Source organism: Acomys russatus, chromosome 28 (assembly GCF_903995435.1).
Source record: "Acomys russatus chromosome 28, mAcoRus1.1, whole genome shotgun sequence".
Taxonomy (NCBI): domain Eukaryota; kingdom Metazoa; phylum Chordata; class Mammalia; order Rodentia; family Muridae; genus Acomys; species Acomys russatus.
The window spans coordinates 4,822,527-4,847,774 of record NC_067164.1 but is presented as its reverse complement, the minus strand read 5'-3'; the positions used below and the strand labels follow the sequence as shown (position 1 = coordinate 4,847,774).

Sequence of the window (25,248 nt, the reverse complement as noted above, 5' to 3'; positions counted from 1 at the left end):
AAAGGGATAAACTGGCCCCAGCTAAGAAGCACCGCTCTCGATCTAGGTCCATCTAGGGTTTGATATTTATGTTTACTCTGGCTAACAGCTAATCCAACAGAACCTCCAGTAAGAAATTTAGCAAATCTCCACTCCGATTCTGTGCTGCTAAAGCTTTTCCAAACTTGATATAAACTAGAGGCTCCTGGGAAGACGGAACCTCAACTGACAAATTTCCTCCCTCAGACGGGCCTATCTGTGGGCACATCTGTGGAATGTGTTCTTGACTGTTAGTTGATGGAGGAGGGTCTGGCCCACTGTGGGTGCTGCCCCCCACCCTGCCCCGGCAGGTGGTTCTGGGCTAGATAAGGAGGCTAGGTAAATGAGGACCACTAAGCAGCCTTCCTCCGTGGTTGTGGTCTTCAGTTCCTGCTTCTGGGCTCTTGCCTTGAGTTGCTACTCTTGTCTTCCCTCAGTGATGGGCTGTGGTCTGTTTGATGAAATAAACCTCTTTCTCCCCAAGTTACTTTCAGTCAGTGTTTTCTTACAACAGTGGGAAACCAGAGCAGGACAAACCCCAGCCACTTTGCAAGGCCAAGCCCAGGCTCCTGTGGGGAGAGGTGACTGGTCCAGGCTCATGGGAAGGCTGAGGGCTCAAAAGGGTCTGAGCCCGGGGCTTCAAAATTAGCACCCAGAGTTATGGCCACTGTACTTCACAGCAGCTCTCATGAATCTGATAGCATCCTTGCTCCTTGTAGGGACAGTCACATGAAGAGATGAGGTGGCATTTTAACACTTCTCTAAAGATCCTTGGCAAAACATTCCCGTGAGGGACTCGCCCCCTCTCCCTTAGGACTCAGTGGGACCAGGTCCACCCACATTCACCCAGCCCATCCCCCACCCCAGCCTCACCCAGTGAGCAGTGCAGGACAGAGATGAGCCCCGCGACTCCCCTCTCTGCGTAGCACACCCCACCCCAACCCCAGCCGCCCAGCATGCCAGCCTGTACCCAGCTCCTGGCCTCACAGGAGAAGTGCACACCGAAAGCTCCCATTCGGCCAAGGAAGCAAAGCTTCAGCAGCCCGCCCCCCCCGCAAAGTTTGCGGGTTGCTGAAAGAGGGCGTCTCCCAAGAACAAGTCTGGCAGGAAGCGGCAGTCAGTATCTACTCTAAGCGGGTCAGTAAGCAGGCACAGTTAGAACAGCTGATGGAGTTAAACAGGAGGACACGGAGGAGTCACAGGCACAGGCTCACTCTGCAGGCCGGGGGGAAGAGGGTGGGAATCTGGGTGGGGGGGGGCGCTTCCCGTGGCCTCCCAATCCAAGCTTCCCTGGGGGGCGCTGGCCATGAGCCTGAAACTGTTCTGCATCTCCTTGGGCTGTGGAGACTCCCCCCTGGTGGGGTGTTTTGTCACCAGTGCTCTGGGGTGGGAGGAGGGTAGGAGGATCTCTCTTTTCTCCACTGAGACAGCCTCTTGCTGTGTAGCCTAGGCTGGCCTTAGAGTCATGATCCTCCTGCCTGCACCCCCTGAGAGTGGGACTTACACGCATTTGCCACTTTCCTTCCATAAACAATAACTATATTTGTGGAAGATTGTGAGATTAACTACCTGTGTATAACACATAACGACCAACACAGGGCGACTGGTGTATCCACCACCTCACACATTTCCCTCTTCTTTGTGTTGGGAATGTTCAAAGTTCTCCTTTCTAGCTATTTTGAAAAGCACTATAAATTATTAACCACAGTTACTCTACTGTGCTATAGAACACTACACCTTAATTGTCTCCCTAACTGTACTGTGCCCATTGACCAGTGGAGAGGAAAGCCATTTCTTATGCCTACGATGGAAAGGACATGCATAACGCGCCTCCTGGCACAACACTCTAGTGTCACCATCACAGAAAGAGCAGGCACGCCACTTTACTTGACCAGGGCCCTTTTTAGAATAGTGTTGGTGGCTCATTGTGATGCTTAAGAGACAAGAAAGAATGCGGCAAACGTAATCACAGCCTAGACAGAAATAAAGTCCAACGGCAAAATGACTGTTGTGGCCACAAACGGGAAAGGAAAGGGAACGCAAAGGGGGGAAAAAGACAGTTGATGGGATAAGGATAGGGACAGCAAAGCACATAGAACCAAGCTGGGAAATGGGCAGAGGAATGTAGAGGTGGCTCAGTGGTTGAGAGCACTGTCTACTCTTCCAAAGGACCGGGGTTCGATTCCCAGCACCCACATGGCGGCTCACAATTGTCTGTAACTCACAGTTCCAAGGGATCTGATGCCCTCACAGCAACGCAGATAAAATAAAAATCGAATAAAAATTTAAAACTATCTGAAGTGGAAAGCTAAGAAGGGGGGACAGGGAGGGAGATGGCAGTGACACAGGCAATGTGGAGGCAAGAAGAGGGCGATGAGCCAGGACAGAGCACACAGCGGCTGTGGGCCTGGACGACAGATGAGGGGTGGAGGGCAGAGGGAATGTGATCATGCTAAAGGGTTCATCTCCATCACAGACATGTTTATACTGGAAAAACAAGTAACGCTGTTGCTATGGAGAATAAAAATGTGTCCCTTAGTGTACAAGCTGACTTGAGATTCCCTAGAGAAAACTGACTTGGGCTGGTGGCTGGGCAACTGAGGCAGAGGAACGTAGAGGCAGGAAGCGGGGTTGGTGGTGGTGACTGGGATTAGGCCTGCTCCCTATGTCCAGCTAAAGAAGTGGCTGTGGTTTTTCAACAAGAGCTGGTGGGCCAAGGTTGGGGCAGGACTTGGAGCCCAATGCCCTGCTTGGTTGAGCCTCTTGTGTTCAAGGACCAGGCTCTCACACCCTGCCACAAGCCCCTTCTCCAAATATCTCCTTTAGGTGACTCAAAGGAGACTGGATTGTAGTGACATTTTGTTAGATGTATTGATAACCAAAAGATTACTGCTAAAAATCCAGCTGGTAATTTGAGGTGTCGTGTGAGCTATATGGGCATAAATTATTTTTATTACCTTCGTTTGCTCAGAATCCTGGCCTCGTCACGAGAGGGCCTGTGACAGAAGTGAGCAGTTACTGAAAATTGGGCTGTTATAAGCTGGCCCTGAAGTTTATCTCCCCCACAAGCTCTGCCTCTGCACACGTCATGGTTACAACGGGAGAGGGGAGTGTATTGCTAGCAGCTGTGAATGGCGCTACTGTTGCAACAGGAATGTGAGCAAAAAGGAGCTATATTTTATTCATTTCATTTGGGCCACTTTGTTGCAGCATGGAATGCCCGGGAACGATGCTAAAGGAATGTGCATCCATATTTATGAGGCTGGATGCTGTGGTGTGGAAAAGCCATGCACATTGTATTCCGCAGCTCTTTGCACTGCCAGTCTTTAGAATTTCTCGGTTTTTTTTTTTTTTCAGCCATTTCTTTTCAAACCACGTCTATAAGAGCAAACATCAGAAGGGGGGAAGGTGCTGTCTTCTCGAGCAGATCACAGACACTTCCATCACAAAGATGATTTTTCAAAGAAAAAAACCCAAAAAAACAAAAAAGAAAAAGGATGCGGATTTAGATGCCTGCTCTAGGAAGTACTGGCCAAAAGCAGGTGCTTATTCTTTCTGACCCTGACGGCTGTATTAGAGATCAGAATTTTCAAAGGTATGATTCTGGAATTCTTAAGTAAAATCCAGTTCAGTTGGAGATGTTAGCTACCAAGGATGGCCCCTCCCCCCACCCCACACCTGTGCTAAATAATCTGTGGTACAAATAATATAGACATTTCCCACCTAAAGTGTGACACAATTGCACAGATCACCTACAGGCACAGAATAGGCTATCCCTAGTTTCATCAGCAGTCGGGCCTGGTCTTATATAGAGAGGCACTCTCCCTGATCAGTGTGTCCAGGGTAAGCTCGATAGGTCACGTCAAGGTTATTGTGGCACAAATATAACCTGTAAGTGCAAAGCTTAGGTAGCCATTACGTGCAGCAGCGAGCAGTGATTTCATACAGATGTCAGGACCTGGAGGAGCCTGCAGGCTTGCCCATCCATGTGCCTCCTTATTGTTCAAGTAGGGAAAGTGGGAGTCACAGAGACTAAATAATCACTTGGCCCGAGGCCATGTGACCACACAGTGGCAGGAGCCTTACACATACTTTTCATTTCCCTGTGTCCTCTCATTCGTTCAAATGGTACACATCCCACTGGCTGTGAAGCAAACAACTTATGCACCCAGTCCTCAAAAAGGAGACTGATTGTTTTAGTCCCTATAACTAAATGTTTACTAAAAGTTGTTCTCACGGTGCACATTTTTATACTCAGAAAAAAAAGTGTGCTTGTTCTTTTAAGAATCTCAATAGCTTGCCATGGAAACTTTGCCATGATACAGTGATAATCTTCAAGACAGGGTAGGCTCGGTGCGCTGTAATCTGTCATCCCACCAGAGAAGCGCACTGGGACAGTTCTAGGTGCTATGGTAAAAGTGGGCGCTAGAGGGCAGTGTCTCCAAATGCAAGCACCTTTCCATGCATGTTCACGAATGCTGGACACAGCTTAAAACTTTTTTTTTTTTTTGGAGGGGGGGGTGTTAAATGAATGACATTCTAGAGAATTTCATTACAAATGAATATTTAAATACTTGTGGCTAATCATCGAGCCAGGACATTCACTGCCAAAAAGGTGTTATCCATTCCTTTTCTTGTAAAACAAGACAAAAACAACAACAACAAAAACAAACGAACAAAGACATGTTCACAAGGGCAACTCCGGACATAGAAACACACATGCCTCTGACACAGCTAAACCCTCTCATTCCATGCTGGATCAACGAGGAGGCGGTCTCGTGTGCTTCACCGCCTCCTAACTGAGCATCAACACCACAGGACCGTCGTGGGAGAGGCAAAGCACTCATGCAAGTGTGCGAAGTCACCAGATTTGGGGGGGGGGGGGGAACGACTTACCAGGAACATACTGCTTAGTCGACTGAAAAATAAAGCATAGTCTTTTGGGAGTGATTCGGTTAAACCTTAGGTCACTTTTTAAAAAAAAAAAATCCCATTTGCTCTGACCGTGATCCCCATTTCCCGCCTTCAAGAGCAAAGCCCGTAATTTCCAGAGTCATCACTATAGAGACCAAAGGATGTCTTCGGGGGGAGCAGCAGCAGCAGAACCAGGCTGACCTACTGTGACTGATGCTGTCCAGATGGTCACTTTGCTCTGCTCACCCCACCCCACCCCCTTCTTGTGTAAATCAAATTGTCACTTCAGGGAAGTTGGTGGTTTTACATTTTATTAATTATGAGGTCAGATCACTTAAAACCATACCTAATTGTTAACAGAAATCCCAGTCACCCACATAGTTCATTGGGGTTCTTTTTTTTTTTTTTTTCAATACTGCACAATGGCACGCACTTTACAACCCTTAGATCCACTTTTTAAAGCGGGAGTGGTATGTGGTGTATGTTATAGAGCAGGTATCATTGAAGGCAACATGCCATTACCTACCCTTTAAGGAATTTCTTGAAGCCCCTGTAAAATATAGCTATTTCACGGCTGAGTTCTGCACATCACCCTTTTAGAAAGGGGGTATGATAAGCCAGGGTCTCAGAACCTATTGCTAATCAAAAGACTGAAAGAGGGAAACGGGTCAAAGTTTCCGCTGACTAGTCCCGTCCTCCCCGTCTTCAACGTGTGAAAAGTGACAGCTTGTTTCTCCAGGGTCTAGAAGTATAAGGGCACCAGCCAGCAGGAACAGACAGAGGGACCCGGCTGGGAAGTGCTGGGGTTTGCAAGGCGGGTGGGGCTGTCTGTGTGGGCAGGAAGCTGGCCTTGGCCAGTGGTGCAGGGAGGCAGGAGGATCTGGGCAAGCTTGGGGTTGTGGCTCCTAGGTGTTGGGTGCTTCCTGCTTTGTCACACATCACCCTCCACCGAGTGTGTGATCTAACGTAACACAGCTTGTGCTCGGTAGAAACAAGAACTTGTGGGCCGGGCGTGATGATGGTGGGGGCAAAATAAAGAACAAGTATAAAGAACAGAAACACGACATTTGAGTACAGTGCTTCTTGGCATCAATTTCTTGTTTTTCCTGTTGTTTTCCCTCTTCTCATTCGTTCCGTGATCGTACATTTACTGTTATAGACATAGTCAGGTGGGACCCAGCAACTCAGACCCCACCCCTCTGTCCAAAGTCTAGAGCAATGTTTCTCAAACTTCCTAATCCTGTGATCCCTTAATATAGTTCTTCATGTGGTGACCCCCCCAACCATAAAATTATCTTAGTTGCTACTGCAAATGGTAATTTTTGTTACATTTGAATAATATTTAATGTAAATATCTGACATTCCAACCTTGTGAAAGCATTATTTGACCCTTAAAAGGGTCATGACCCACAGGTTGAGAGCTTCTGGTCCCCAGTGTTTCTCGTATCCCAGAGAACTGCTCCCCTTGGCATTGTTTCCTGGTGACCGAAATGCTGTCAAACAATGGGACAACCCTACATGATCAGACCCCATAGTCTTTGTTCCTTTAACTTTTCCTAGACCCATTATTAAAAGCCCATTTAGTAAAGCACTGCTTTACCACGTTTTCACTGTTAGGGAGTCACCAGCTGAGTCAACGTCAGGTAAGAAAACTGCCCACATTACAGGGCCAAAGGCAGGGGTGTCATACGGTTTTCCCTCTAGACAAGGTGGCTGGAAGCTGCGTTTCCAGACACAGCAGTGTCCCCTCCTAGGATGGAAGTGTATAGGGCACACCCTGATGCCAGCAGCTCTGACAACTTCACGGTTAGAAGCTCTCTCCCCACATGCAACCCCTGTAGCTTCTCTTAGGAACTTGTTCTCATGTCCGGTCCAAAAGGAAGCAACACTCAAAGAGGAAAGGGGAGAGGCGGGGCTGTGCAGGTGGGTGTAGCCGTGCTAAGAGCCAAAGCTTTCTTCCCTGAAGTGACTTCTGGACCTCCCACTCTGCCATTCAAGGTGCAGCCAGGGACATCTCCATTCCCCTCTGCAGAGGGGAGGGGTGGCGTGGGGTCCTCTGGCTCTGATCTTCCAGTTTCCAGCTGTCTTACCTGAAGAGTTTTGACTTTGCCCAGGATGTTGTCCTGTGACATTGCTTGAACTGTCTGCTCACTTTCTGCTCCCCCATCAGGGATAAAAATACTGTCATGGGAGAACGCCCGTGCTCCCATAGAATAGTTGAAGAACCTGGAAATGCAAATCATGTGCTTCATTTTATTACGATGATAACTGTCTTCTCCGGATTCAGTTTTCTGCTCTTCCTGACTCAAAGGTTTCCACCCACATTTACTGGCTTGTTCGGAAAGTCCTTCAACACCATGGCCTTCCTGCAGAGGGTTGGCAAGGGGCAGAGGAGATGACAGGGTACCATGGGAATGGGGGAATGTGGCTCTCTCACGGTCTTTCTCAGAACCACTTCCTGCAAGAACTTGGAACAAGGTATTTATCTGTAGAAGCAACAGATTGGCTGAATTTGTAACTGGAGGCTCTGCCTAGCTGATCTGTCAGGTTTGCTCCAGAAAATCTTGCCAAATAGTATTTATGGAGTAACATGCAGGTCTAGAAGAAGCAAGAGTTTTTCACATTCAGTCAGGCTGCAGTGCAAATATACAGAGCAAAGACTTTGAGAGAAGTCTTTGATTCAATGATCTAAGAATACAACAAAGGGGGAGAAATCCATGTTGGAGCCATTTTGACTGTAAGTTTTGCATACATAGAACATGATATGGATTCATAGTTCATAGCAAATTGTTATGGTTTAGCCGTGGCTTGAATTAAAGGCTCCAGGTGTTGGAAGCTTGGTTCCCATTGTAATAATGTTAGGGAGTAATAGAACCTTTAAGGTGTGTGTGTTGGGGCGGGACGCTGTGGACACTGTCCTCAGAAGGAATTGATGCCATTCTCGTGAGACCATCGTTCTCCTGAGTGTGTGAGAAGAGGCAGCCTAGCCCTTTCCCATATTCTGCCTTCCCCTCTCCCCAGGCGAGACATTATGTAAGAATCACACACTTCTGGCTCGCATCTATCCTACTGTGATGTCATCCACCATGACATAAGGTAACTAGGGGGCTTGGGCCAGAGCTGGTACCATGCTATTTGGAGTTTCCACTTCCCAAACAGAGCCAAACAAACTCTTCTGTATGAACCCAGCCTCAAGGGACTCAGGTGTCTTGTTACAGTAATGGACTGTGGCTAGGAGAGGGCTCAGGCTGCACAAAGCCCTAGGCTTTATCTCTAGCATCAGAGAGAAGAAGAAGAAGAAGAAGAAGAAGAAGAAGAAGAAGAAGAAGAAGAAGAAGAAGAAGAAGAAGAAGAAAAGCAGACACTTTCCAGCTGTAGGGCTGCATCTCTACGACATCTGGACATCCACCTGAAGAGAGACATGAACAGCAGGAAACACAGGAGAAGGAAGCCCCAGGGTACAACCATTCCCTTCTTGGGCAGACAGCAGCATGGCTTCTTATTAGAGGCAAGCTCAAGGGGAAATCACCACATCCAAAGCTAAAGCCATCGACGTTGAAACAGTAGACTCACCGGCTGAACGCAACCCTGTACCCTCCAGCCGATGTATCTCAGAGACAGTGTTAAGAGTATGGTGACCCAGGGCCGGGCGTGGTGGCGCACGCCTTTAATCCCAGCACTCGGGAGGCAGAGGCGGGCGGATCGCTGTGAGTTCGAGGCCAGCCTGGTCTACAAAGTGAGTCCAGGATGGCCAAGGCTACACAGAGAAACCCTGTCTCGAAAAACCAAAAAAAAAAAAAAAAAAAAAAAAAAAAAAAAAGAGTATGGTGACCCAATAAGGCAGAGAGAGGTATGAGAGAGGAAGGCACATCCTAGGAAGGCTGGTGTGTGCAAAGGCTGAAGAGATGAAGTAGCTAGAATAATGCTTCTGCCTTCAGGAGGATCACTGGCCTCCGCAGGGAGGCAGCTTGGTTTGTAAACCAGGGTGCCTTACTGTTTTTGGAAGTATGAAGGTAAATGGAATCTTTCACCATCTCCCAGTGCTAAGAAATGATGATGCTACCCACCTAGGTTAAAGCAATGAACTTCCAGTGCCAGGCGTGGTGGCGCTGTGATCCCAGTGCCTATAATCCCAGCACGCGGGAGGCAGAGGCAGGGGGATTGCTGTGAGTTCCAGGCCAACCTGGTCTACAAAAGCGAGCCCAGGACAGCCAGAACTACACAGAGAAACCCTGTCTCGAAAAACTAAGAGGAGAAGAAGAAGAAGAAGAAGAAGAAGAAGAAGAAGAAGAAGAAGAAGAAGAAGAAGAAGAAGAAGAAGAAAGAAAGAAAAAAAAAGAACTTCCAGGCTCATCCAATGATGTCATGAAATAAAGTTTTCAGTCACTGGAACTAAACCTTTCCATATTATCTGTCTTAAACGCAAACTTCTGGCCTCAATTCGGATAAGGGAAGAGTAATTCACTTCTACATGATCTATCAAATTTTTATTTAAATTATATTTTAGTGTGTATTTGTGGACGTGCATATGTGCACGCATGCATAGAGGTCAGAAGGTTTGTTGTTCTGCAGAAGCCATCTGCCTTGTTTTTAGAGACAATGTCACTAACTGACACCTCCAGCTTGCCCGTTAGGTGAAACTGGCTGGCTGGAATACCCAGGGACCCTCCTGTCTCCATACATGGCTTCTCATTTGTGTACTGGTCCCAAATGCAAATCCTCACACATGCATGACAGGCACTTTGCTGAGCTATCTCCCCAACCTGTCCACATGGTGTTTTTCAAATATTTACATATGTGTGCAGGCTCTCAAATAGGTGCGTATGTGCCCACACACAATTCCATGCTTGATGCTTAATAAATGCCCACTGATTTCTTAAAGTTGTGTGTGCAGGCCACAACAATGCCTGGCTAAGTTCCATTTCAGCTGCTATGTCTGTCTTGACCGAGTCATGAAGTTCTTAGCATATGTGTTCCTCTTATTTTGTGTCGGTAGAGTAAGACCTGGCACTTGCTTGCCCTACTGTGCTGGCCCCAGGCTTTGATGTCCAAACATCCCTGCCTCTAGGTGATTGTATTGAAAAATAGATGAGAAGAATAAAAGTGCTAGTTGTAGAAACTATAACAATTAGCCGGGCGGTGGTAGCACACGCCTTTAAATCCCAGCACTTGGGAGGCAGAGGCAGATGGATTGCTGTGAGTTCAAGGCCAGCCTGGTCTACAAAGTGAGTCCAGGACAGCCAGGGCTACACAGAGAAACCCTGTCTCAAAAAAAACGAAACAAAACAACAAAAAAAAACTATAACAGTTATAAAAAGTACACACTAATAACAATTCTAGCTAAACACAGTAAGGTGTGTGTGTGTGTGTGTGTGTGTGTGTGTGTGTGTGTGTGTGTGTGTGTGTGTGTGTGTGTGTGCGCGCGCGCGCACGCGCACTACTTTAATATCTAAACACTCTGGCTGTAATATTTAAAACCTATGTGTAGGAACTGTTATTAAGTCTGCTTTCCAGATGGGAAACTAAAGTTCACAGGCCTGTGATAACTGGGAGTGTCAGTGCCATTCGGATCCTGGCTTCTGCTTGTCTGCTTTTACAGACAGAAATAAGCCCATCCTGGCTGAGTCTGGTGGCACACGATAGTAACCCCCAGAACTCAGGAGACAGGGGGCGGAAGTACTGCCACAAATACGAGTAGGGGAGACATACTGCCTAAAAACAACAACAGCAAACACAAAACTCCACAACAAACAAAGCCACAAACAAAACAGAAACAAACACATTCTGTCTCAAGTTTCCTAAGTTTTAATATCTAATTTTTTGCAGCTCTGTTTTATTCCCCCCCCCCAAGATGGCTACCTTCTCTCTGCATTTCTACATAAATTCAATCCTATCCTCCTCAGTTCTCTCTCTCTCTCCCTCCCTCCCTCCACCCCACCCCCACTCTCTCCCCCATGTTCCTACAAGTACTTTCATGATGGGATTAGATCCTCTGATGGGAAATTTCAACATGAGCCATTTGCCTTTGTTTGTTTTTCTATATCTATCATTCTTTTTACCCAGGCTAAACTTTACTAATCTGTATCTACCACAGTGTGGTCCAGCTCTTCCTGACGACCTGTGCTGTCGTTTGTTCACTTGGACGTTGTCTAATATACTAGCAAAAGAACTTGTTAACGCTCTTAACTTCAGATTTTTTTTTCTTAAATCTAAACCATCGCTTATTTGTTCTTAATAGCTCCCAATTCCTCAACAAAATTCTCTGCCATGTCAACTATTTTCTTGAATCGACCAACCATAATTATTGAAAAATGTCTGTGATGCCAGCATCTTAGCCCCCTTGGCTCTATTGCTGTTCTTGTCCTCACCCCCCTCCCCCCGGCCTCCCCAACCACCCCCCCCCGTGCCCATAGTCTGTTTCTGAGAGGCCTAGGAACACGTGTTCAGCTCTACACGCTATGAACTATAACGTTAAGAGCATGAGTTCCCTCATTCTAGAGAGGGCTTGACGATCTTCCTGCAGGCAGCAAACAGCAAGGGAGGAGGCTCATCAGGCCAGCCGCACACTGGTCTATGGCTGACCAGCGGCTTCTATGAGGCTTGGACTCATCTTTGATTTGTCCTCACCTCTAAGGTGCAGTCTACCTGGAGTCTCACCAGAGAGCCCGGATTATTTCCCAGCATCCTCTTCTTCTTTAAAGAATTATTTAAACGTTTTCATGCTTTGATCACATTCTTTCCTTCCTCCCCACCTCCTTACTCACCCAACTTCATGCCTTTCCCTTACCGACAAAAAAGACCCCAACAACCCCAAAATTAAAAACAAAAACAAGTAGACAAAACAAAACCCCAAAGACAAAAAGAATATGGAACCATAACGAAAACATGTCACAGAAAACATGGGCTCCCTTTTGTGTTAGCCAGTTACTCCTGAGCACGGGGCCTTTTGTGTAGTGTGGTAGATATACCCAGTGGCACGCCATTGGAGAAAACATGTTTTCCCTCCCACAGCAGGTAGCAATTACAGATATCTTCTTGGTTAGGGGTTAGACTTTGTGTCCACGCTAGAATTTTGTTTGTCTTGAATTCCTATAGGTCTTGTGTGTACTGCCACAGTCTCTGTGAGTTCATAGGGGTGCATCTGCCCTGCTGGGTCTGGAAAACAGTGTCTACATGGAGTTCCTACCAACCTCAGGCTCTTTCAATCCTTCTGCCTCCCCTTCCACATAAATCCAAAGTTTGAGAGATCTTAATCTCTCAAACACTGGCTCCTACCACAACCTCAAGCTCTATTTTTTGTGTTTCCAGCTCCAGGGGCTTGCCCAAATTTTTGTGTGTCCAGTCCCTGGAGATTGCTGTTTTCTGTCTCAGCCACCTGCATTTTTTGGCCTCTTGCCCTAAGCCAAAAGCCACTAGTGACCATGGGGGAGAAAATAGCGTGCACAAGACTGGCCTCAGCTCTGGGCTTCCTTCTCTCTTGGTTTCAGGTGCTCGTGATTATGCCTTAACAGCAAGGAAATGCCGCCTAACATCTCCAATGATCTACGTGCTTTCCTATGTGTGCCTCCCAAAGGCCCTCGTGATCCCCACTTTATCACGGGGGAAGTAAATGAAGGGCTTTTGATAGCTATTAAGTTTCTAGCATAGGACAGACAGGTCAGAAGTGTGTGCTGATATAGCCATTGCTCTGCACTCCCAGCCCTTGGGAGGATCAGAAGTTCAAGGTCATCCTGATGGCAGAGCAAGTGCCAAGGCCAGCCTGTTATATTTGGCCATTACCCTTAAGGGGAATCAAACGCGTTTATATGGTTTCTTAAATTTAGTTTTCATTTCACTTAAGGGCACCAAGAAGAAATAGTAGAGGAGGGGGTTGGCGATCGATTCATTAGTCACACAAAGGAGCACGTTCTTGTATGTTACTGCAGCTAAGCCCTCAGCTGTTTGCGTAATATTCTAATCACAAAAGTCAATTCTGTCTCCAACACCTCTACCATGTAGATGGCTTCCTTTTCTTTGAGTGAGGGGCTGAGACAAAGACTACAAAAATACTACCCGAAAAGAAACCAAAGAGCCTGCCCAGTGGAGAGCGCAGCTTGAACTGTGTCCTAAGGAACAGAGAGCATGCTGGGGTCATTGTCCTTAAGCAGCTGGAGACTTCAAATTACATGCTTGGGAGTGGGGGACAATTTCCCACAAATTGTACCTTAGCAGGGTTCATCTGGGCCTCTTTATTCAAGACACTTAAAGGCATTTCACAATTGGTCGCGAAGTAGGCCAGCCCCACTTGCTTCTCTTTTCTTTTGTTGTGAGGGAACCAGGAGGCAAGAGGCCTCAGGTCTCTTTGCTACAGCTTTCCTTTAGACTCGCCCTGCTCAGACAGAAGGAGGGGCTCAGTGTGGTGTGCGGAGCCTTCTCTCCTGGCGCTGGAGAAAGGGACCAGCTTCTAAAGGATGCGAGAGATGTGTAAAGCACCACGCCCCCAATCTCACAGCTTTAAACGCCCATTGCAGGATTAAAAGAGACTTGACACTGAACCCACGCATATGTGGAAAGAACGGAAAGTTCTTGAAAGAGGAAGAGAGGCCACTTGGAAGCTCAGACAACACAGAGAATCCCGGCCATGGCTTCTAGAGGTCAAACAGATGGCCACTTCCAGCCTGTTAGGTCCATGTGTCAGGAGTTTCTGGACTTCTAGCTGTCAGTCAGCTCTCCAAGTGACAAAAGGAGGATGGCAGGGACATCAGAACCTCATTTCTCTATTTCTGTCCTGGCTGCTGCTGTTGTCATTGGCGTTATTGTTATTGGCAGATAGGTTCAACCTCCAAACACTTAGCTTGTGACTCCACAAGGCCAAGGACACGCTTTTGGTCTCAGCTTTGTTCTTTGTGGATTCCTGCACTCAACATAACAGAAGAGTGTGGAATCTTCTGGCTTTACCCTGTGCCTTTCTTTCCCTTTTATGTAACTGCTATCCAATACCGCTGCGGTATTGGATCTTTAATAACTCTCTAACTCTCCTCATGCCTCACAGTGGAGCCTGCCACATGGTCATCTCTGCCAACTCGGTATGAATGAAGTCAAACTAGACATTCCTATGAAACTTGTTTTCCTTGCTCCTTTCAGGCTAAGGTTTTCATGACTGATGGTCATTCTTTACATGCAATGACCCCTCAAGGTCAGTACAGGACTCAGGAGTACAACTCGAAGTTCTCAGGCCTATCTATCCTAAGCCTGCTGTCTGCCCCATCAGCCCACGTTTCTCTACAGAGACTGGGGTGGCTGATCCTCGCATCCCTACATGGTACCCAGGATCATTTAAAATAGCAGGCGCAGAAAGGGAAGCTGCTAAGCCAGGCTGCCCCGCATCAACTCTAACCGGTCGCTGATCTCCCAGAACACGAGACACGGTAGACAGGCCTGTGTACACATGACACCTTCAGGCCTGAGGAACGCAAGGCCCAGCAAAGTGAGGAGAGTCTCAGACTACGCTGACTCACATAGCAGAGGTTTCCACTTTAAGATGCTTGGAGTGAACACAGATGCACTATGAGCAAGATGGTGCTCAGTCACAAGACAGGAGCACCAAACAAGAGGGCCCTAGGTGACCCACAATTACAGAGTGCGCACAGAAGACAGGAAGCCAGTTTTACTTCCAAGCCTGTCAACACCAAACATGACATGGGGTGTCTATGCACTGTAGGAAAGATTAAGCTTTGTCACAGGTGGAAGCAGTCTTGGCGGGCTTTACCCTTGGGGCACCCCATGAATACCTGAGTGGAGCCTTCCTGGGCCTGGAATTCAGGAAGCAGACCTGGGAACCCCACATGGACTATTGTTTTTCTAATTGACCCTCAACAGGAGAAGGAGGCCACCCTTCCCATGTGACTCAGGCAGGTGGGGAGGAGTGAACAACAAGTTCAGCCTGGGCTGGAGCACGTGGGGGGGGGGGGGAGCAGCGGACCGGTTGGACCAAATGAGGGCCAGAGAGACACCTAAGGACCCGTCCCGTGGAACAGATACCGGAAGGTTCACTCTTTTGTCCCTTTAACCTTTTTTCCTTCTTGTGTAAGCTAGTTGGGTTGTATAATAAAGTTTAATTATTAAGAAACAGAGCCAACAATGCATTTTAAAGATATCCACAATATTGGGTGAAGTTTTTTTTTTTTAATTTTAGCAAAATATATTTAACACCAAAATTTACCATTTGAACCACTTTGATTGTACAATTCACTGACCTGAAGCACGTTCATATTACACAACTATTATCCTACCCATTCTAAACATGCTCCATAGCCCTGCATAAGTCTGCATTTTCTCCTCCTCCATGGTCCCCGGTAACCGGTATTCTATCTTCTATCTGCACAAATTTGCCTGTTCTAGGAGCCTCCTAAAGTTGAATCATACAGTATGTTTTTTTTCTTTTTGTGCTTTACTTATTTCACTTAGCATAATACATTTAAAAGATAACCCGTGAGCTTTGAACCCAGGGCCTGGCACACACAGGCAAGGGCTCAGTCACCGACCTGTACCCCCTGACTTCATTTACACAGTATCTTAAATACCCATCCATGTCACACAGTGTCAGAATTCCAGTCTTTTTAACTACAGAATCCTGATTCACTGTACACTATAGTCCATATTTTGCTTAGCCATTCGTCCATCCATGGAAACTTGGGCTGTTTCTATTTGTTGGCTGCTTTGAACAGTGCAGCAATGAATAGCAATATTACTGAAGATCAACATAGACAAGTGTGGTGGTGCACGCCTTTAATCCCAGTATTTGGAATGCAGGGGTAGGTGAATCTCTGTGAGTTCAAGGCCAGCCTGGTCTACAAAGCAAGTTCTAGGACAGCCAGAGCTTCACAGTGAGACCCTGTCTCAATCAATCAATCAATCAATCAATCAATCAATCAATCAATAAATGTAGCATTTTGACCCATAACTATGTGAAGACCTAAAACACCGAACAGGTACACCAAAAGCTCTTTTGTCACCCTAAAGACTTGATGTCACCTCAATACACACCCCTAAATTAACATCACTATCTGGAAGATTAGAAGTTCTGTGGAACAAAAGAGGAGGAGGAGGAGGAGGCAGAGGAAGAGAAAGTTGGTGTAGAAGGAAGAAGAAGATAAAGAAGAGAAGATGTTTTTGACATTGGCCTAACATCGGAAAGGATTTGGGGGTGCAGAGTGCCAGTGTCTGGTGCCCAGAGCATCAGCCCCAAGTGTTCCAGCTCAGTCACCCCCATCTAGGAGATCCGAATGATGGGAGAGCACTCCAGGACCTACTAACCATGGGCCAGAGGCTTCGAATGGGTGGAGGCAATTCTGAGGTAATGCCTTTTGTTTTAGCACTGGGATACTTTGAGTCGTGTTGAGGGTCCTATTTTTCTACGTTCTAGAACATTCAATCCCCTGAACTATGTTCATTATGCATTTGAAAGGACAGGAGGAAGGAGAGACTTGTGCTTTTTTTTAAGCTCTGCATTAATTGTGCACACTCCATTTGCCAGCTTGGAAAACAAGCAGTGCTTCCCCTTTGCCAAAATATCACGGAATGAAGCTGCAACACTGTCCCAGCCGGCCAGGATGGAGCTGGGCCTGGATTACTCCAGCTCTGCAAAGTGGAAGTTATGGTGGGTAGGACTCAGAGCTTTGGACCCATGTGCCTGCATACATGTCTGTGCAACACAAGCTTGCACTGTGCGCAAGGAGGACAGAAGACCATGTGGCTGGCTCCCCTTGGGTTATGGATGGTTGGTAAACCACCATGTGGGCGCTAGGAATTGAATCCTAGTCCTCTGGAAGAGCAACCGGTGCCATTAACTGCTGAGCCAGGCCCAGCCCCTGACGAGATCTTAACGATACTGCTGAGCTCACTAACTCCTCCGTATTCACACATCAGATGATATGTTTAAAAGTGACTGCTGACACGTTACCCGTGCCCTTTGCAGAACTAAAATCATTCTGCCTGGCAGCTTCCCAGCTACTACTCAAAGCACTGGGCACACACCAAGACCCATTGACAACACTGTTGAGTCACAGCCTACAGAGGGACATTCTCCGATCTGAAAGTGAAGGCTCCTCCCTACAGCTGCACAGTGAATGATACCTCAGGCAGGCACACCCCTCCACTCCCTGCTTCTTATCCTTTGTCCTTTTTCTTTTTCTGGGCAAGCATCATGTAATTTGGGACCATAGATATTGGGTAATTACTATAGCAATGACTTCAGGCATAAGGAAATATAATTACAGTCCAATTTCAGCTTGTTTCCATGACAACAGGGCAATTGCAATTGATCAGCAGTTTTCTTTCTAAATAGATCCATAAACCTCATTCAAATGAAATGCTAATGAGCAATTAAATATCCTCATCAAACAAACTACAGTTGTTGGAAAAAAAAACTGGGACCAGACTCTATCAGGCGTGGCACTTTCGACACATATTCTGGATTCTGGAATTTTATAAAAAATATGTGGTGCTCAATAGACTATAGAGTACCAGATTATCCATCAATTATGACAGGAACAGGGCATGCTGTACATATTCGAAGAAAAGGAAGATGCTCTGAAACTGTAAGCAGTCTAGAATTGGGAGCTGGAGAGCTGTCTAATTGTCCATCACAGGACAAGGGATCATGTAGCGTGCCTCTCAAGCTCTGGACTCCTGTGTCATTTTTCAGGTGCCTCACATGGGAAAAGATCTCTTCATAAATCTCACTCACTATCATGTGAATCAATTTCCTCTAGGCCTGTGCTCTGTACATAAAGCACAGGTCATCATCAGCGGCATCTCTATCTCTGGTAATATCACCTTATGTGTATAAAGAGCTTTACAACAGATTGTGCAATATCGTGTGCATATTTTGACCTCGAGATATCCCTAGGAGATGAGGGCCTGTTGGTTTAGCAGATCCAGGGATTGGCTTGTCTCCGGTCACCCAGCTCATGAGTGACAACTTCTGCATTCACCAAGTGTTGCTATACACAGCAACATACACAGGCCTGGCTGGTCTGGTACTCACCATGCAGCTTAGGCTAGCCTTGAACTCACAGCACACCCACTGTCTCAGCCTACCAAACACTGACATATAAGGTTTGTTTAACATACTTTTGGAAATGTCTTATCAATTGTATTTAATGAAAAAGGGAAATGTTATTAAATTGTTTTTTTAAAAACTACCCCAAAGGCATGTATATTTTAAAAACACCAGCCAAAGAGCTATGAAGGCTCATGAGCCACAGAAAGAGCAGAGTACTCTGCAAGCCCCAAGGAACGTCCAACTTCAGTGAGGAGCTATTCTTGGTTACAGAGACATTTCTAGAACCACAGAGTCTTGGAGTCCAGCTGGATTGACTTCAGCAACTTTAGTGACGAAATCCCACCTTCCTGGGCCCCAATCCCAGTGGACATGGACTCAGCCTCATAGGTTTTCAGGGTAACCCCAGTATTCAAGAAACTCTTCCTCAATGCTGGGCTGAAATCCTCCACCTTAAACCTATAACCAGATCATGTCCCTGGAACTTGAGTGTCAGTGAGCACTTTCTATTTTGGAAATAGAAGGAAAAAAATCTTCAGGCTCATTTCTAAATCTTTGTGCAGTGTGCAGTAGCAAGTCTGTCAACTGAGCAGTAAACTGAAAATAATTGTAGGAATCCATAGTTTTCCATTTTTTTTCCATTTGTAAATAGGGCAAATGAGCAGAACTTCTGCTATACTGCAAAGTGTTCCTGTACTATATCCCAGAAGAAAAGGGACATGCCGCCTGCTGCTGCTGCTGCTGCCGCTGCCACCTGCTGCTGCTGCTGCTGCTGCTGCTGCAGACAGGTCTCACTATGTAGCTTTGCCTGACCTGGAACTCACTATCCATGCCAGGCTGCTCCTGACTTTTGAGTCTTTCTGTCCTGGTAGTAAAGGCGTGTACTGCTATGCTGAACTCACATTTTAAGTTACTTCTGTTTTCTTATGATACTGTTTTAAATTTAAAGACAAGGCACAAAATTCATAGGCCGAGGACCCACTGAGCTTCTTTACTTAGAAAGAGGACTTTTCACTTGCATAAACAAATATGTCCCATACCATCTGTAGGGGGTTCTGAACAAAAGTCAGGAATAAGAGCAGGCAACATTACCTCTCTACAGTAAAGGAGTTGCTTAACCCAGTGTGGGATTTCCCAAGATTTCTTAAAAGCTTTAAGGAAACTCCTCAAGAAGTACATGGGATGCAGAAATTAAATGGGAAGAGAACATGTGAGAGTCCAAAGCAACCCAACAGGACCCAAGGGAGCGGGCAAACCCACTACAAAACCTACTACAAAAAGGAAGTGTGGCAGGGTATGGTGGCGCACGCGCACGCCTTTAATCCCAGTATTCGGGAGGCAGAGGCAGGTGGATTGCTGTGAGTTCGAGGCCAGCCTGGTCTACAAAGTGAGTCCAGGGCAGCCAAGGCTACACAGAGAAACCCTGTCTCAAAAAACAAAACAAAACAAAACAAAACAAAACAAAACAGGAAGTGCGTTTTCAGAGGGCTATCTGTCGGAAGGTGGACTCTCTAGATTTGACGTTTTTTCCATGGCAACCGAGTCTTGGTCCCAGTTCACTAGGTTTTGTACTTCGTTCTGGTTTGAGATGAAAAAGATCCAGGTTCACGGTTTACACCCTGAGAGGCTGAAGTGAAATCAGAATTGACTCCTGCCGAACAACAGTCAACGCTATGGCAGCACGCACACTACAGCATCCCGTTACTGCTTGCTACGCTCTCCTTTCAGCCAAGGCCTTTCCCTCCACAGAGTTTTATTACTCTGAAGGGGTGCAATTAAAGTTGGCCACTTTCTTATGTGGTAAAAACAGTGGGAAACAAACATAGGCTTGTCGAGGCAGAGCCAGTATTGGCCAGAACTAACAGATGCGGTGGGTGAGCACCGCACCGCGCGGCGCCCGGCTGACGGTTTTGTAAACAGAAATAGCATCTACTGCAGTTTGTACACTCTGGGGAGCATCTTTGGCTTTGGTGTGTGTTTAGGCGCCAGCACTCATAGGAGGCTGGACTAAACCTGGTCCCTGAGTTCGTGAGCCAGACCAGGAAGAAACAAACAAAGCAACCATCTCCAGAGAAAGCAGCGTGTTCGTTGAGTCAGGCTAGAGGTGCTAGTGAGCGCGGCAAGGCTGAAGAGATCACACCGATGGTTGGGATGGCTTCTCAAAAGGGATGGTTCTCAAGAGCACACTGCCAGAGTTTAGTCAGCTCTAACTCCCACCTCAAGTCCCACCCCCTCCCCTCCCCACCCCCACCTCCACCTTCACCCTCAGGTAACAAGGACCACACCCTCCAACCCTCCACGCCCCGCCCTGATTCTTAAGGTTCCTGGTCAGATTTAGTGCCTGTGTCCTAGGAAGGGAGAAAGAAGAGAGAGGAGACCAGAGGGAGAGAGACAGAGAGAAACAGGGGAGGGGGGGAGAGGCAGGTGGAACAGAAAGAAAAAGGATAAAGGAGCAGGAGAGAAGAAGAAAAGTAACAGGTGTCTGTCCTGAAGGACATTCCTAAAGCAGCTAGAAGCTTCCTGTGGCTTTGCTGAGCCTCAGAAGTCTGCGTCCTTGCCCCCTGGCCTCACGCGTAAGCGCTAGACTGTGGACATCTTTTCTTTGCCAAGGAAGGGGTCATAGGAGCTTGGTCTTCAATCAGAGCACCCTCCTTGAGCCAAGCCAGGGAAGTGCTGCCCTCCTTCACCAGTGAAGGCAGAGAGACACAGGTTCGATCCCCAAGGTGACTTGAGCACCCAGCACACCAGGTGGAACAACGCCTTCCTTCCCCCCATGCTCAGGTGGGATTCCTTTGTGATGCTGTTCATGCCCTCCACATCCAAAACCCCCCCCGCACCTGCCCCTCCAGGGACTTCTTTCCTCACCCCGGGACTCTGCCAGAGACATGCAAGGAAAGGGCAAGCTATTACCTCAGACTCTTCTCCAGGGTCTCCTCGTCCGAAGAGAAGGTCCCATTGCTGGCACTCTGAGGAGAGAGACTCTGGCTGGCAGCCGATTCCTCTTGAGACGACGGAGGGCCTTTCTTTTTCTTTTTGCCAAAGAACTTCTTAAAAGGCTGGAATTTGCCTCCCTTCTTCTTGTCTATGAATTGCAAGACAAACACACAGCTGCAGTTTGATAGGGCTGTGCCTCCGACTAGGAACGATTTACCAATCAGCCACCTCTGCCCAAGCGAGCCAGGGCAAAGGTCAGCCACAGACCAAGCCCGCTGCTGAGAATGTCAGGGCCGCCCAGGTGCCAGGGTGCACAGTGAGGCAGGGCACAAGCCACAGGCATGGTGGCACCTTCTGGCCCTCGGGCTTCTAAAGGACCAAGAAGAGGCTCCAGGTTGCAAGGCCAGTGGGCCACGCCACACACATGCCACGTGAGGGTGGTGCCTCCTTTAGCAACGCTGATGGTCGGGGCCACTTTCTGGGAGAAGCTGAGAGAAGCATCCACACCATACAAGGATTTCCAAAAGTATACAATATAAAACCACCCCAATCGTTCTGTTGTAGGATGTGACAAATTGTCACATATAGACAATAGTGGTTAACTCTTGGCACAGGCTTTGTCCCATTGGCACCCAGTTCAACCCTCCATGTCTCTTTTAAATGTTTCCAATGAAGAGACCCCAAGCAGTTGCTAACACCTCTCCCCATATATGACTGCATCCACCAGGGACTGAGGCTTGCTGCCAAACTTGGCTGAAGATTTTTTTTCAGCAGTACCTTCTTCCACTGTGTTTGCTCTTTTGGATACAAATTCCTTCAGCTCACTCCAGTTCTACCACGGAACGGAAAGCGTAAACCCTTCTCCACTGGAAAAGTACCGTAGTTTATCATCTTTCCTTGAGGACCTCGGAGCAGCTCTCGGGGTAGTCTCATGGCCCTCTTGGAAACTGTTTTGCCCTCACTACCCTGCTGCCACTCCAAGGACCTGCTGGAAACACCAAGCTCCCACGGTGGCTCTGTGACATTGTGGCTAGCATTACTGTCCCCGTCTGTGCATGAGGGGTCCGAGAAACAGATATGAAATCTCTTGTTTGTGCTCCGGGGGATAGATTCCTGAAGTGACAGTGAGTGGATCTAAGGGGAAGGGCAACAGAAGGTCATAGCACGCACTGAAAACACCCACAGGAAACACGTAAGCCACCAGAGTCCCCAGAGCCTCCTATAGGGGGAACTTGGGTGTGGCTGACAGGCCAATGACGTCATAAGCCAGAGCTGCATTTTTCCTGGTGAGTCCCCTTACTGAGACATCATAAAAATGATGAAGCCGAGTGTTTCAGGTCAGCCTGGGCTGTAGGGTGAACTTCTGGAGAGCCTGGGCTATAGGGTGAGACGTTGTCTCGAAACAGGGCACAGATGAGACTGAAGTGAGTAAGCGGTGGTTCACACTGTTTCACTCCAGACCTCGACATAAGGTGCCAAGGGAGCAAACAGAAACACTTTTACAGTTGTGGACAGACCTCAACTTCAGTGGGCCTTGAAATGAGATCCCATTTATAACCTGTCAGATGTCTTGCGTCCATAGTATACAGTATGCTTTTTCCCCCTTAAAAGAGGGGGTGCACGTGATTTGTGAGACAAGAGAAATGTACGACAGAATTAAGATCACACCTTAAAATGGTGAAAACAAGGCGAGGTGTGGCAGCTCATTCCTCTCCACACTTGGGGTGTGGGCACAGGCCGATTTCTGTAGGTTTGAAGTCAGACTGATGCACACGGTGAGTCCCAGGCCAGCCACGGCTACATAGCGAGACCCCGTCTCAAAGCACCCCACAAAGGGTTAAATAAGATACGAGCCTCTGGTTTCATACATCCATATGTTTTCAGGGGATATTTTAGTGATAATCTTGACAGCTGCCTGGCTTTCACGAGTAACCCCCATCACGACCACACACACACAACACACACACACACACACACACACATACAGAGTTAAAGCTTCGGGTGGATATTGGTGACATTAGTGGATGACACATTAGTGGATGACAGGGCTGAAGACAGGTTAAGTGACAGCTGACTTCTAGGTTGGGCAGCATCACAGTAAATATTCATAACTTACAGTGTACTCCATTTACCCTCAAGGCATAATTCTTGCTCTTGCCTCTTATAAAGCTATCTGCTGTCTTCCCACCACAAAACTCTCTCAACTCAGATTTTCAATCAGATTAAAAGCAACAGTTAGGGGCTGGAGAGATGGCTCAGAAGTTAAGAGCACTGGCTGCTCTTCCAAAGGTCCTGAGTTCAATTCCCAGCAACCACATGGTGGCTCACAACCATCTATAATGTAATTTAATCCTCCCTTCTGTTGTGTAGGCATACATGCAAGCAGAGCACTGTACACATAATAAATAAATAAATAAATCTTTAAAAAAAAAATAAAGCACCAGTTAGGACACCCTGACCCTAGTACGGGCACACAGTCTAGTTCCCCAAGCAAAGCAGAGAATTGTAGATTACATTCTTAATTTATAAATAAAGGAGCAATTGTATCATGATGTCATGTCAAGGTGGATCTGCTGATGTCCAGGTGAGCTTGAACCAAGTGAGCACATTACAATGAGAAGCTAGTCTCTGGACAAGAGCCTTGGATAAGAAACCTACAGGTGAGCTTCAAGCACGTGTCAGCCAGAGGCTCTTGACATCGTCTAACGGTTCTAAAAGCCACGAAGGAAAACATTTGCTGGGCTGGTCACACTGTTTGAAGAAGTGATCAGAGCATTGAACACACATGCAAGGACAAAGAAATGACGGCCTGGAGAGGGTGCTGGGACACATTAGCTTTGACTAGGAGCCCTGTGTGGACTTCCTGTGGCAGGGTAGCCCGCTGTGGGAGAGCTGCCAAGCTTTGTGCTATGCCTTAAATGAACCACCCTTTATCGAGAGTGCACATGCAGACATCATCCTGGAAGACCTGTCAAAGTCCAAGTGTCAGGCAGTGCCCTTTCCAGGGACTCAGGAATGCCATTTCAGCAACACTTTGTGATTAACGCAGAGGAAAAGGAATAGTAAGATGTAGCCCTATTCTCCACTGGACTACAAGGAGAAAAAAAGACCCTAAGTCCTAATGACACCATCTTCTCTTTAGAGGAAGATGCGGAACACACAAGCTCATGCCTGCTCAGTGTCTGAGAATGTCTCCATTGGGAAAAATCACTCCCTATCCTCATTTCCAAAACTTACGTCATACTTCCTATCAGAAATGCCTTTATACATCAAGTTTGGACGTTCATCTTATGATTATTTTACTGTTAAATTTGTAATCAAAGACTAATTTTAAAAAGATTTAGTAATAATGATACGTATCTATCCTACATTTAGACAGTAAGATATAAAGTGACATTAATAGAGTGCGAATTTTTAAGACTTATTTCTTTTATTTTTGAGATTAAAATATAATTATATCATGTCCCCCTACTCTTACCTTCTCCCTACAATCCCTCCCATATGGCCCTCCTTGCTCTACAAGTTCAGCCTCTCTTTCATTAATTCTTGTTACATTCATACATGTATACACACACACACACACACACACACACACACACACACACATACACACACACACACACACACACACACACACCCGCTTAGTCTGTAAAATGTTACTTGCATGTATGCATGTATGCTTTCAGGGTGAACCGTTTGGTATTGGATAATTCCTGGGGAAGACTATATCCCCCACTCAGCGTACCTTAGTGGCCTATAGTTCTTCGGGTAGGATTGAGGCCCCGTGGGCTTCCCGCTTCCCACCTCTCCGGCTCCCCTCTCTCCCCCGACACCAACACGTAAACATGTCTTTTGTTGTTGTCCTTGTTCAGCACATGTTTAGGCAGAGGTGATGGTGAAACTTTATGGGTGTGGAGTATGTAGCAGGAGGCGTATGCCTTATTTTTATTTGATGTCCCAATATATATTCTCAAACATAAGACCTCCCATTCCTCCTGAAGCTAGTTATAAAACAGTTGCAATTCTCTGCCACAAATCTGAACGTGTGCCATAAACATCCATTTAATAAACCCAGGACTTCAGGGGACACCAGAAGTCGGCTCCACAGAATTAGCCGGCTTGAGGGCACCGCCCCTGGTAGGCACTATTTTCTTAGGAACAGAAATTGCTATTGTGAATATTTTTCATACCACAGATGGGCCATGAACGAATGAAGCTGTTTCAACAATGCAGCAGAAACACAGCACACTCCTGCAGAGTGAGCACACTGCCACACGTAGCGGAGATTAGCAAGAAATTCTCCAACGCCAAGTGCTCGAGGTGACGCCTGAGGTTTTTAC

General features: G+C 47.0%; 1 protein-coding gene across 1 annotated transcript in view; it reads right to left on the bottom strand.

Moving 5' to 3' along the window:
- Cracd (capping protein inhibiting regulator of actin dynamics) overlaps positions 1-21,076 on the bottom strand; it is a 46,031-nt gene extending 24,955 nt beyond the window's left edge. Inside the window, exons 1-2 of the mRNA XM_051170425.1 lie at positions 20,885-21,076; positions 7,023-7,158 (exon numbers count right to left, since the gene is read on the bottom strand). Coding sequence (XP_051026382.1) covers positions 7,023-7,142 — 120 coding nt within the window. The 5' untranslated portion in view covers positions 7,143-7,158; positions 20,885-21,076. The remainder of the gene's footprint in view (positions 1-7,022; positions 7,159-20,884) is intronic.
- Positions 21,077-25,248: the final 4,172 nt, after the last annotated feature.